Source organism: Gavialis gangeticus, unplaced genomic scaffold (assembly GCF_001723915.1).
Source record: "Gavialis gangeticus isolate Ggan-Ray unplaced genomic scaffold, GavGan_comp1, whole genome shotgun sequence".
In the NCBI taxonomy this organism is placed as follows: Eukaryota; Metazoa; Chordata; order Crocodylia; family Gavialidae; genus Gavialis; species Gavialis gangeticus.
The window spans coordinates 163682128-163694737 of record NW_017729022.1 but is presented as its reverse complement, the minus strand read 5'-3'; the positions used below and the strand labels follow the sequence as shown (position 1 = coordinate 163694737).

The following is a 12610-nucleotide window of genomic DNA, read 5'->3' as shown; positions in this document are numbered from 1 at the left end:
TTGCAGTATCTTGCCTCCTATTTCTATTGCTGTTACTACGTTTCTTCAAAGCCAAAGAGATGTATTTTTCTGCTGCCCAGGACTGATCTACCAGTCTTGTCACAATCTTTTCATCCTTTCTTTCTCAGAGCAAATTTAGGTGACACAGGGTGTATCTACATGTTCATTAATATGCTTTTGGTAATGCTCATTAAATTTAGTACCTCCATTGTGAGGTACTAGAAAAAGGTGTATTGACCTATTTGAATGTGCATTAGCAAAAGAGCATGGTTTTTGTGATGTTTTAATGTGCATTAAAATAGGCTACTATGCATTAAAGCACGCATGTAGACGTGCCCACAGTAGTAAATATCTCTACTAGTACTGTAAACGTTGCTAACTTTTGTAGAGCTATATAGTCCTAGAACAGCGGTGAGGGGATTTCAGCTACTTTCCGGCGCTGACAGAAGTTTGAAAAGGAACATTGCTTTAGTAAAAAATTCATTAGTGAAGTGGGCTGATGAATGGGGGAGGGGCAGCTGCATTTGGATTGTGTTTGATGTTGGGAAGTTACACTATGTGTCAAATGCCATTTCTTCAGCAATGAAAAGAACAAAGTTATGTACACAGAACACCCCACAGGTGTGTAGCTGTGTACAGGCACGTACCAGGCCATTTTTCATTAGCACACTACCACTTTCACATTTTTCTGTGGCAGAAACAAATATCGCAGGGAGGCCCCTATTGAGCAAGAAAGAGGCAGCATAGTCAAATGTAAGGTACACAGCCTTGAGGCTTACTTTTTTTTTTTTTTATAAATATCATCACTTTGAGGTTTTGCTAGGTAACTTTTTCGGCTTCTTTTTTTGCTTTGAGTTTATGACCAGGTTTTCTTTATTATCTTGCCCCAACTTATTCAAGAGTTATTCCACCACACATACATTTCCAAACCATACAACCATTTCCTAGTTAGCCATGTGTTGAAAACACAAGAGGGTTTTATGGTCTTCTAATTAAAGAAACTGCAATGCTTTTGGTTCTCTTCATTTAAAACATACAAAAGTAAGAAAAGTCCTTTCTGTTCTATATTAGGGCATATATTTCTAGTCCTTATTCATTTCAAGTTAACAATATCATTAACATTTCCCAACCCTCACATTTTCCCTGACAGCTGCAGTATGCTATCCTTGTATACATTTTGGTAATAATGATAAAATCAGATTTTCGTTGCAATCAATATTGGGTGTCTTTACTGTATCATCACAAACTTAGAAAGGTGGCAAATTTAAAATATGCCATCATAATGGGTATCTTGCATCTCATTCTTGGCTGATTTTCTTTATTAAAACTTCTGCCCATTTGTATTCTTATAGGACTGGACGCAAGATGAAGCAGTCCTAGAGGAGCTGACTCAAAAAGTAGCTCAGGAACACAGAGCTCATTGGTAAGCTCCAAAATATTAAGGTACAGACCATTTTTTTCCTGATTACCCACCAGTGGTATGGTAAGCTAGGTGCATAAAAGTCTTCTGCTGTTTTCACTTATGTTCTTACTGAGTTTGTTATGAAAAGGTTAATCCTTTCACACAGTTTGTAAATGTTAGTGGCCCTGGAACAGGCACTGCATATATTTAAAATGCATGCAGCAGAAGAGCGTGTCGCTTATTTCAGTATGATGCAAACGAAAGCAATTCCAGTGGATGCTTATCAGGCTGACTTTGAGTCTCTTTTCTACAGAAAAGATCTTTCAGGATCCAACGGTTCTGAATTATACCTGTGCAAATTAAACTATGCCCCAAGACAAATATCCTTTCTGCATAAGCAAGCTTGAATACTTAGGTAACAGTAGTGTGACCTTGGGCGGTCAGTGAAAATGCTGTACTTTGTGGAGAGCACTACTCTTCTGAGTGTGCTAATGCCTATTTCTATATCTGGAAATTACTTGAAATATTAACTTGGAAATCTGCAGCTAAACCCTTTGGACATCCCCCTCCTCAGTGTATATATAAACAGGGCAAACTGCATCCTGCTTTCTAGTAAACTAATTCCACCACAGTGGGTGGAGTTCCTCTGTACATCCCCCGCAACTTACTCGTATGCTTTCCTACCTATAAATCCTGGCATAGAGGAATGAAAATATGTTCTTAGAGTTGAGACCAGATGGAGAATCCCAGACCTGTAACTGGAGTATGCACACACAGACACACACCTATGCACACACTTGTCTCTCTTCTGTGTCCAGTATCAGCATTGGATTGGGCAGAGGATCTGTCCCAATATTTCAAAAGTCTCTTACATTTTGGTGCCTCCATTTTTGAGTGACCAATAGCAATATTTGTGGCCTTGTTTTTCTAAGTGCCCTTAACTTCAACTAACTTTCATAGCTCATTGAAAATATAAGGCATCCCAATTTAGTGGGGTGCTTTAAGTATTGCCAAAGCTCAGAAGAAAGATGCCTCTGTCAGAGGTATAGGTATGATCAATCTGGAATCAGTGTAAGGATCTACAGTTTTAAGTTTGCTCCCGTGTTCCATGGCTATTAGGCGACAGGTCTGCTGTGAGACCTTCCCGTGCTACCTATGGTAACAGAAATAAAAACTCAAAACAGAGGTTAACAAGGAGAGCAAATTATGATGTTACCCTTAGTGTATTTCGTGCTCAGTGTGATGGCTTGCAGGCCAGCAAAGACTGGGGACCACTAACCTATACCCATTTGTCAGTCATGTCAACTCCTGACCTGGTGGCTGGTTACTGAATAGCAACCTTCTTTCTCCAGCATCCTTAGCATACTGAATGCCTTCTCCAGCATCCTCCCCATTCTCCCAGAGTTAGGCATAGTCCTTCCTCATTTTTTTATTAGAAGTCTTTCATGATTCCTGACAGTGGGTTTATCTACACATGCATTAATGTGCCATTAGTACTGCACAATACATTTAGTACCTCTAATATGAGGCACTAACTAAATGCACAGTAGTGGGCTACTATTGTATAGTAAGGCTGTGCGAAATTTCGCTGGCGGTTTCATTTCAACGCTGTTTTGACTCGTTTTGAGCTTGAAACAGCAAAATCAAAATGAAACAGAGCTTCAAAACAGCCTTGAAACGAAACGAGGCAAGTCTAAAAGTTTTGAAAATTTCAAAACATTTCAAGTTTCAAAGCTCAAGCTGGGCTTGCCTGCAAGGAAACAGAAACTAAAGTAAGGAGAGGGGGTGGGGGAGAGGGAGTGCGCTCATTGCTGACTGTGTAGCTGGCCAGTGATTGTCATCCTTTCCTGAGGTCCCATCCGATCCCAGTGCTCTGGGGGAGGGATGGAAAAACTGCATAAAAGGCAGCATTGTTTGAACTGCCCTGCTTTCTGCCTTGGTGTCAGCTGAGTGAGGGCGCACCTTAACACGCACACAGTATCACGCACCTGTGTCATGAGTTCTGCCTGTCAGCAGCTAGGGGTGCAGGACCCTAGAGCCCAGACTCCCCCTGCACCTATCTCCTTGACACCTGGCAGGCTTCATAGCCACAGCAGGGCCTAGCCAGCCTGCAGTTTTCACCCCCCTGTGCCCCAAGACAGACACAGTCCCACAAGCACTCATGTCACGGGTTTTGCCTGTCAGCAGCCTGAGGTGCATGGCCCCAGAACTCAGAAGCCCTGCACCTATCTGCTTGAAACTTGACAGGTTTTGTGGCCTCAGCAGGGGCTAGCATGCCTGCAGTTTTGAGCCCACTGTGGCTTAACGCATACCCGTGACATGAGTTTTTTGCTTTCAAGACTTTGAGGTGCAGTTTCCCTGACACCCTGCACCTATCTCCTTGGATCTTGGCAGGCTTTATGCCCTCAGAAAGGGCTACCATTCCTGCAAGTTTCATCCACATCAGGCCAGAAATGACAAAAGTTATAGGCTGTTTCGAGCTTCCCCATTATAGCCTATGGACAAAACATCGAAACAGCAAAACTGTTTCAACTGAACGAAACGGAACAGCAGTTTCAAATTGAAACAAAATTTGAAATGAAACACTGTTCCGTCGAAACACAAGTCAAAACAGAGTGGTGCTGTTTCGCACAGCCCTGTTGTGTAGTAGCAACAGTACACATTCTTTTCATAACGCTTAATGTGTAGTAAACTAATTCTGCTGCTCATTATTAGTGCAATAGCACAGTTTTTGCTGTGACCTACTAATGCGCAGTAGAATTAGTGTGCTGTACATTGTCTTGTGTAGATGCGTCCAGCTTGAAGAAATAGATTTCTCACATTAGACTAGGGTTGCTTTAACCCAGAGAGGAGTCATGAAACATCAGGCATGAAGTAAGGAAATAGTGGAAATCATTATTACTTTCTAGAATGAGGAAAATCTTTCTCTCCTGTCATATACATTTTCTTTGCTCTTACTTTAACAGCATATGTAAAGGAGTCATCAAAACTTTTGACATTGACTGATGGGTCCCCAATCTGAAAAGCTTGAGAATTGCACTTTTTAAATACTTAAGTACCTCTCTGTCACATTGGTTATCCAGTTGCTTCTCTCTAAATTGACTGTGCTGTCTGCCTCCCACTAGAAGCAGGATAGATAATGCACTAAATTATCATGTTGACCAGTGATGATCTGTTGATTTTTACTATATGTTTTTTGTCAACATCTCAGAGGTATCTTCTACAGAGGATTGTGGATTTGACATTTTCTGGTTGCCTTCTTAATTTGACTTGTAATGCTGAACAATTTTTTCCCATTTCTGTATTTTAATTGTAGTGGCATACCAGCAGCAGATGCTGAACTTATGTACATAAAGGAGGTGGAACGTCTTGATGGTTTTGGACTGGAAAGTTTCCCTGTGAAGGTATAGTGTTGTTATTTATATAGCTTTCCTCCCCTCCAAATTAGGTAACGGAGAGCTCTCTGAGGTGTATATAACTCACATAAATAAAAATAACACCTATTGATCCAAGAGACAAAGGAACCCTGTAGTATCCCAGAAGATTCAGAATGGAAGTAGTTTGTAGTGGTTAGAACGGGCGTTCCCGGGTTAGAACATCCTACATTTGTTTACTGCCCAGCCCCTTCACTGCTTTCTTACCCATGTTCAAAATGAATCTGAAACGGTGCTAAATAAAAAAAGGTAGCACTTTTCATCCATTTTACACCAAGGGATGTTATTACATCAGGTGCAAGGCAATCACAATTTGAGCAACCCAATTATATCCCAGCATTGCCATTGGCTTGGTGGGTAGGTGACCTTTGGCATTTCTCTCTACTTCCCCAGTTGTAAAATGGCATAAAAACACTTACTGACTTCACAGGAGACTTGTGAGATTTTATTAGCAAAGATAGGATATTTAGATATATTTTTATGATTGCACCAGGTGCTGTAAACCAGAAACAGAGTAATGACTTGGCCAACAATTGCTTTTTCAGCTTTTTTAATGGATTTTTTTTCCATTTTATGCCGCAATACTTGAATTTTTAATCAGTTTTCTTTATCTTAATGACCCAGGTGGCCAAGTAAAAGCTGGTCAGGATTGAACAGCACATGTTACCATGATTGGCTAAAGTGCTGAAAAACTGAAGAAAACTCTTGCCTCGCTCCAAAATTTCAAATCATTATTTTTTCTGTTTTTGGGGGTGACCTGATAACCAGGCCCCCTTTTAACCAAACTTCTTAAGAAAAGGCCATTGTTTTGGTTCAGGTAGTGCTGATCATAAAATAGAAAAGACCCTTTTAGATAGCCAAAAGGGACAGGACAAACAAGCTGCCTGACTGCATTCTGGATCTTGTGATTACATCCATTGAAGTTAATAGTTTCTGCACTGGAAGGCAGGAATTATGTGGTTGTCTGATGTCAGATCTTTGTGCAGCTGAAAGAAATCAAAAGTTGTGCTTTGGGATTAATTCACATTAAAACTCTGTGCTGTGGCAAATTGTTTCCTTAAAGTTTTTCATTCTGCTGGACTGTTGTTGGTTGCTATGAAGTTAAGCACTGACAGTATGTGCTATGCAAAACACACAAAAAATCATGCCTACCCTGAAGAGCTAGCAGATTAAATTTATGGACAAAAACAGATGTACTGGATACCCAAGGGACTTTTCTTTCAGAGGCAAGCACAAAAGCTGATTCACTCTCCATGAAAAAAACAAAAACACAAAAAAATCCCCTCCTCCTACCCCCTTTCTCATCGCTCCACTTATTACAGCTGTTTTGGTGACTAAGCAGAAAACCTCCAAGCCACAGCAGACTTTGAGTATAATTTGAAGAATCTTGGTTTATACAGTATTGGAAATGAGTGTGTGGGTAGGACTTGAAAAATGTACAAGACACTCGCTTGCCAGAGACCTAACCCTTACTAGTTAGAAATAGAAATATATGTATGTGTGGCACCAGGCCAGTGAATGCTAGGGCAAAATCCAGACCACCTCTGCGTCTTCTGGGAGGCCCATCTACATATTGTGAAAACGGGCAGAGGGCAAGGATTTCTGACATGGGCTAGGGACAGAAATTACATGTAAACTGGTATAAATGATCAAAAACCGGTTCTAACCTGTAACACAACAGAAGTTCAGTCCAGTATACATAAACAGCGTTTCAAAATGGCCGAAACCAGTGAAAGATAAACCTGGACGGATGTAGTATCAGACTTGACTGATTTAGGTTAAATTGGTCTGTCCTGGATCCCCTTCAGATTCAAGTTAACTCACAGTTCCCCAGCATCCCAGGATGCCTTGCACCTCCCCCTGCAAACCCTGCTTCAAAGGGTGGGCGGGCTAGCCTTGGCCCAAGCTGTTTATTCCAGCTGAGCAGGGAGGTGTGCTGTAGTGCCCCCTGGCTTCTGCCCTGGGTCACTGCAGGCATGCGGCTGCGTTTCTGGAATCAAAAGTGAATGGGTGTTCACTTGCTTGTCAGTTCGATCTATACAGTTTAGACTAACCTGAGAAAATTGAAATGATTCAGCCTTGGGCTTTTTGACTGTCTATATCTAGCCATGATGTCCCTCAACACCTACAGGATATTACTAAGGTCTTAGCATTAGGCCACTGAACCTGAGATTTTGCAGCTTCTGCATGGTGAAAGGGAGATGGAACTCTCTTTTACAGTATGGTGAATAATGGATGTTTTTTCAGTTCAGTGGCTGGGAAAAAATAGTCAAAGTGGCGGGGGAAGTATATTTTGGTGATCAGCCCAAACATTCTTGTATAAGACAAAATGAAATTTTTTTTGCTTGTTTGTTTTTTTAATGTAGGGTTACTTTTAAATCAAAGTGTCACTTCCAAACAAAGAGTCAGTTTCATTTAGAAGATGTCAGAATGAAAAATATTGTCATTTCCTAAATGAAGCACTCAGTTTTGAAAAATGTTGTTATGAAATATTTAGACTTCTTCAAAATATCTCTTCCTATCATTTGGTAGAAACTGTTGCCAAATTCATCCTGATTTCACAAATAACATGGGTCCCTCCAGAATCGTATCTTCAAAAAATTTGCTATTCACTGAACCACCCCCCACATACACACACTTTTCGTTTAATACTGCTGTTTTCAGAGGTGGAGGGTAGATTTCCCTTTACATGCAGAAAAATACCCTTAGTCCTTGATGAAAAAGTCTTAAGTTACTGCTTTCAATTTAATCTGTTGTGGGGTAAGAGAACACATGCTAATGTATGTTGTGGAGAAATTGACATGGAAGAGCACACCACCTTCCACCTCACAGTAAGTCAGTCTTGACCCTTTTTATGCATATGAGCTATAGATTCTGCAGGAATTTAGTGGTTTAGACGTTAATCCTCACTAGGCTTTCTATTTGGTGCTGAACAATAATCAGAGGCGCAAACTGACTGTATAAAGTTGGACAAGTAGAAATGTTGTATTGTATTTCAAAGAACTGAATTTGTAACATGAGAATCCTTTCAAATAAACTATGATCCACTGCCTATTGTAAAAGTAATTCTTGATAGTTATATGGTGTCTTCCATTTGAAAAGCACTGTACAGTGGTCTCATGATACAGGTAAGTACCATCTCCTTTGTACAGAAGAGTACATTGAGGCAGAGCCAAATTTGCAAATATCATTATATATTATTTTTTCCCATTATGAGAAGCCATGTACTTTGTTATTTATACCTGTGAATAGTGGATTGCACCCACAAATCAGATATTTAACATCTAAGCTGCATAAATTGTCCCGTTTTTAAAAATGGAGGCCCGCTTAAGGCTAGATGAAAATATGGCCACAAAGGTCAAGTGAATGTGTCAAAACCTTATTGTATGGACTAGCAGATGTTTCTGATTCTTTCTAGAGTTCTCCTAGAAAAAGGGTTGTTACTCTGTGGCCCACACGCTGAATTCAGCCCAGGGAGCCATTAGATCTGGTCTTTGGAGCTGGGGGCTTCAGCAGCAGTGACTTTATCTGTACTGTAGTTGGGGGGGAGAAGGTGGCAGGAGACAGATCTTAGGGCCAGCTTATCTTGGACCTGAACTGAGTAATTTCGACCAACCACCAAAAAGCGTTGCTGACTGCTGTCCTAGGGCATGCTTTGCCGTTCCATTCAGTAATCCTTTTAGCCATGTTGTTTTGTGTTCATGAATTATTTTTCAGATATCTTATATGTGAGAAACAACAGCTGTATGTGCTTTTTAATTTTTTGGTTAAACTACAAAAAACTACCTATGAACTCTTATGTGCTGTTTGCATGATAGATTTTGACCTCGTAATTGGGTTCTTCATGTGAAATGACTTTTCTGTGTTTAACTGAATGTTCATGTTGATTTTATGCAGGATAATCATGGAAATGACATACATTTTGGTATTTTCTTCATGGGAATTTTCATAAGAAATAGAATTGGAAGGCCAATCACATACAGGTAAACATATTTCTGTATTTTAAAATGAATCCCATTTCATATACTGTGTTGTATTTTTTCCGCCCTTTTACAAAAGTAACTAGTTTTGTGCATAAGGAGTACTTGGTGAATAATGATTTTCAGGATTGGCTCGTTGCCCTTAAGAGTCAATGTGTTCAAGGATAGCCTGGGTTGTCTGTGAAAGTTTGATGGACAGAGACAAGGCCATATACTTTTAAGGCTTCAGTGACTCTCTTCCTTTTGCCGTTGCAGTAGAAGTTTGCTTAAATGATTTTCTTATATCACAAAGTATATTTTGAGACTGATGGAGGACCATTGGATGCTAAGTACAGAGGAAAATTTTATTACTTTACTCAGGTATCATGTTATGAGTAAAGGGGCTCATTTAAGCTCATAATTTTGAAAATCTTGGCCACTGCCGTTTATTTGTGTGAACTGAACTGTTCATATTTGAAGGTGTCTAGCAGGAACTAGATTGGAGTGAACTCCTTTTACATTGTCCATTGAACAGGCCTAGATGGTAAAAAATATATATATATCTCTGAGATCAGAATATTTCATAGTTAGCTCATTATAAATTGTTTGTAAGCAGTGCCATTCGTTTGTGAGAATTTGTAGAGATCTTATAATGAAACAGATATTTTAAATAAGCCTGACTATAGGTTATACCTGAAGCCTCTTTTACACCTCAAGGTTTTCTTATTTCTTTGCCCTTCATTTAAGGGCTTATTTTATCTTTTTTTTCCCCCTAACATTGTCAAGAATCTGATCCTGGTCCTGTCTGTGTATTTTCGTATTTTTGATTGTGTAGTTACCTAAAGAAATCAAAGTATATTTATTTTAAATGGTATGATTCTCAAGATCTCTTCAACTTTTCGGTTCCAGAAGTGTAACATTTCGTGGGAGGAGGGAGAGGAATGGTGTAGGTGTCCTCTGAGAACTGTAGCGTCCTTGTTTTGTTCTGTTTGCAGCAAGCATTCCACTGCATGTCATGACAGGATGTATCATGTGCATTTTTTTTCAAAAGAGCAAATCCTTTCCATCTCACCAGATTGCATGTTACAGACACAAATGGTGCAATCAGTTTTTAAAAAGATCAACATTTTCTTCTTGGGCAGTGTGAATACCTAGAGGGGAAAAGTTAAAATTAGAAAAATAAAAGACAGATGTGAACTTGGTATCTATAGCTTAAAAACACTGCATTAAAAACTGTCAGGTAAGACTCAGCAGAAGATTGGCTATTCTTTCAGTCTAGGGAAATTGCAAACAAGACTTTTTGTAAGGGAGAGAAGGTGAGAGAACTCTGTTTCCTTTCCAGCTAGGTAGTCAAACTATAATTAAACTGTGATCAAATGGAATTCAGCTTAGAATTGAGCATTCATATATTTCCAAAAAAGTCTTTTACTATAACCCTTCAAATTTCCATTATTTGAGAAGAAATATTTTACTTAAAATCTGGAGTGACTTTAAACATGGAATCTGATTGGTTGGTTGGGTGTTTTTGGCTTTGTTTGGTTTGGTTTGAATTTTTTTCCTGACCGTTTCTTTGTCAAAACAGCTTGTGAACTTTCCCAACATAAAATAAGACTGCACATTAACTATGATATTCTTAACTTGTCTGTGAAATGTTTGAATGTATGCATTGGCAAACTCAGCAACACCTTTTCTCCTGCAGGTGGAATGATATTGGGAATATAGCACATAACAAGTCTACAATTGTTCTGGAGTTGATCAACAAAGAAGAAAACGTGCTCTTTCATACAGTAAGAAAAAGACGAAATAGTATCAGTAGGAGAGCTTTTTAGCACTGAAGAAAGAATGAACTTGAAATCACATTGTTTGAAGAGGGCTGTCTCCTCACTCACCTGTATTGGGAGAGTAGTGAATGCAAATTCAGCCTGTCATCTGCTCACCCTCTAACACATTCACTTCACCCATATTCAGAGGGTGACATCAATCAGATTTTACCTTTAGGTCTCTCTGATAGCTTCCAGACTGCCTAAACCGTGTTTTGTTGGGAAAGCACAGTTGAACATTGTATTGCCTTGTGAATAAGATGTGTTCCCACACAACACATCATGCTGGGAGAGCTGCAGCACTCTAAACATCAATAGTCTGCTTGAACACTGCAGAGCTCTGGGAGAGGTGGTGCAATGCTGATCTGCACCTCTCTGAGACCCCGTGTCTCCACACAGCTCCCTCCTCTCCTGCAAACCTCCCCACTGTCCCCTCTCCTCCCACATTCCCCCAGCATAGGTCAGTATGTAAATTGCTTAACATAGCTCTTATATTGTTGCTTTTTCACTCTGACTTAGTAATGAGGTAGGAGCATGTTGACATCATTCACTCAAATCACTCACTCCTTTATATGCTGCTCTATGCTATCCTTTCACAGTATCTAATGAAGTGAACTTGAGTTCACAAAAGCGTGTGCTCTCTATATATCTTATTTAGTTAGTCTGTAAGGTACATATCCACCCTGCCTTCAGCATGTAGGCATGCCTGGGTAACTCCAGTGTTTCACTCTGGAGGGCAATAAATGTGTTCTTGACAGCTGACTGTGTGTGCGACATCCCTCATCAGACATTCTTGCTATTGCATTTTTGAAGTGTTTTCTTTATTGCTGAAACCATTTTGTTGTAATAGTAGCAAACTGAATAATTAGGTGGCTTCTCCAATTTTTCTTGTGTTTCAAAGGATGACATTGAAAATGCCAAATATATTTCACGGCTGTTTGCTGCAAGACATAAGTTTTACAAACAGAATAAAATCTGCACAGAGTGAGTACTCATGCTAAACAATTTTCTGTTTTGATACACTGCATTAAAAGTGCTCTGATTTTTGGCTTGTCTGTCTTTTAAGTAGTTCCAGTTTATACCTTCCTCTTTCTTTTTTAAATCAAATATATGAAAAAAATTCACTCCTGCATAGTCTGAAGCTGTGCATCACTAAGTCCAACTTGAGTCCTATTTTGTGTACTTACTGATGTAAAGTTCTTGAGTTAGCCCTCACTCCTAAGGGTGAATTTCATGCTAAATGAGAGGAATGCATAAAGTATTAGTTGAGACCAGTTTATAAGCTGCAAACATTGCCTTGCTACGGTGGAGAGCTGTGCATTTAGGCTGCTTACAGATGTGAAAAAAAACCAAGCAAACCAGCACTTTAAGCTCGAAGCACCCCTGCACCAAGCACAGCGCCTGTCCAGAAGAGACATTGCGTTAGTTTGGCCCAGTTCACCCAATGTCTGTATAGATCACACACTTCAGCAGGGATTTTTGGCACTTTTTTCTAATAGCTGACTGAATTAGCTTCAGATAAAAGCACCAAAAAGCCCCATTGAAGCACATGATCTATACAGACACTGGCAAGCTGGGTCCAACTAACACACTTCCTTTTCTGGTAAAGCGCTGTTTTGCTTCTTTTTTTTTCCCTATGTCAGTCAGCTGCCTTAGTATTTCAGCCATTTTCAGAATAGGCAGGGCTGTGTAGCAGGGACGGGGAGAGAGAGAATTCCTGTAAAACATCCAACACCTTGATTAGTTGACTGTAAATCTGTGAAGAAGCCCCCATCCTATCACCACTCCACTTCCACAGTTGGACATCCCATCTGTTGTAGTGGGCATTGCCATCTGTTGGAAAATGAGGCCAAAATAATTGAAGGCAGGACTGAAGTGTATATGGCTGATGTAAAATATTATAAACTTACTTTATTGAGCCACAAGAGGGGTGGTAGAGGAGAGCTCTATATGTTAATGGTGTCTCTTCCCCCCCCCCCCCCCCCCCCCCCCCCC

The 12610-nt window shown here is 39.9% G+C and overlaps 1 protein-coding gene across 1 annotated transcript in view; it reads left to right on the top strand.

The window, feature by feature from the left end:
* Nucleotides 1-12610, top strand: part of PTPN14 (protein tyrosine phosphatase, non-receptor type 14) — a 236816-nt gene that overhangs the window by 190034 nt on the left and 34172 nt on the right. Inside the window, exons 6-10 of the mRNA XM_019516448.1 lie at nt 1353-1423; nt 4719-4806; nt 8734-8819; nt 10495-10582; nt 11517-11599. Coding sequence (XP_019371993.1) covers nt 1353-1423; nt 4719-4806; nt 8734-8819; nt 10495-10582; nt 11517-11599 — 416 coding nt within the window. The remainder of the gene's footprint in view (nt 1-1352; nt 1424-4718; nt 4807-8733; nt 8820-10494; nt 10583-11516; nt 11600-12610) is intronic.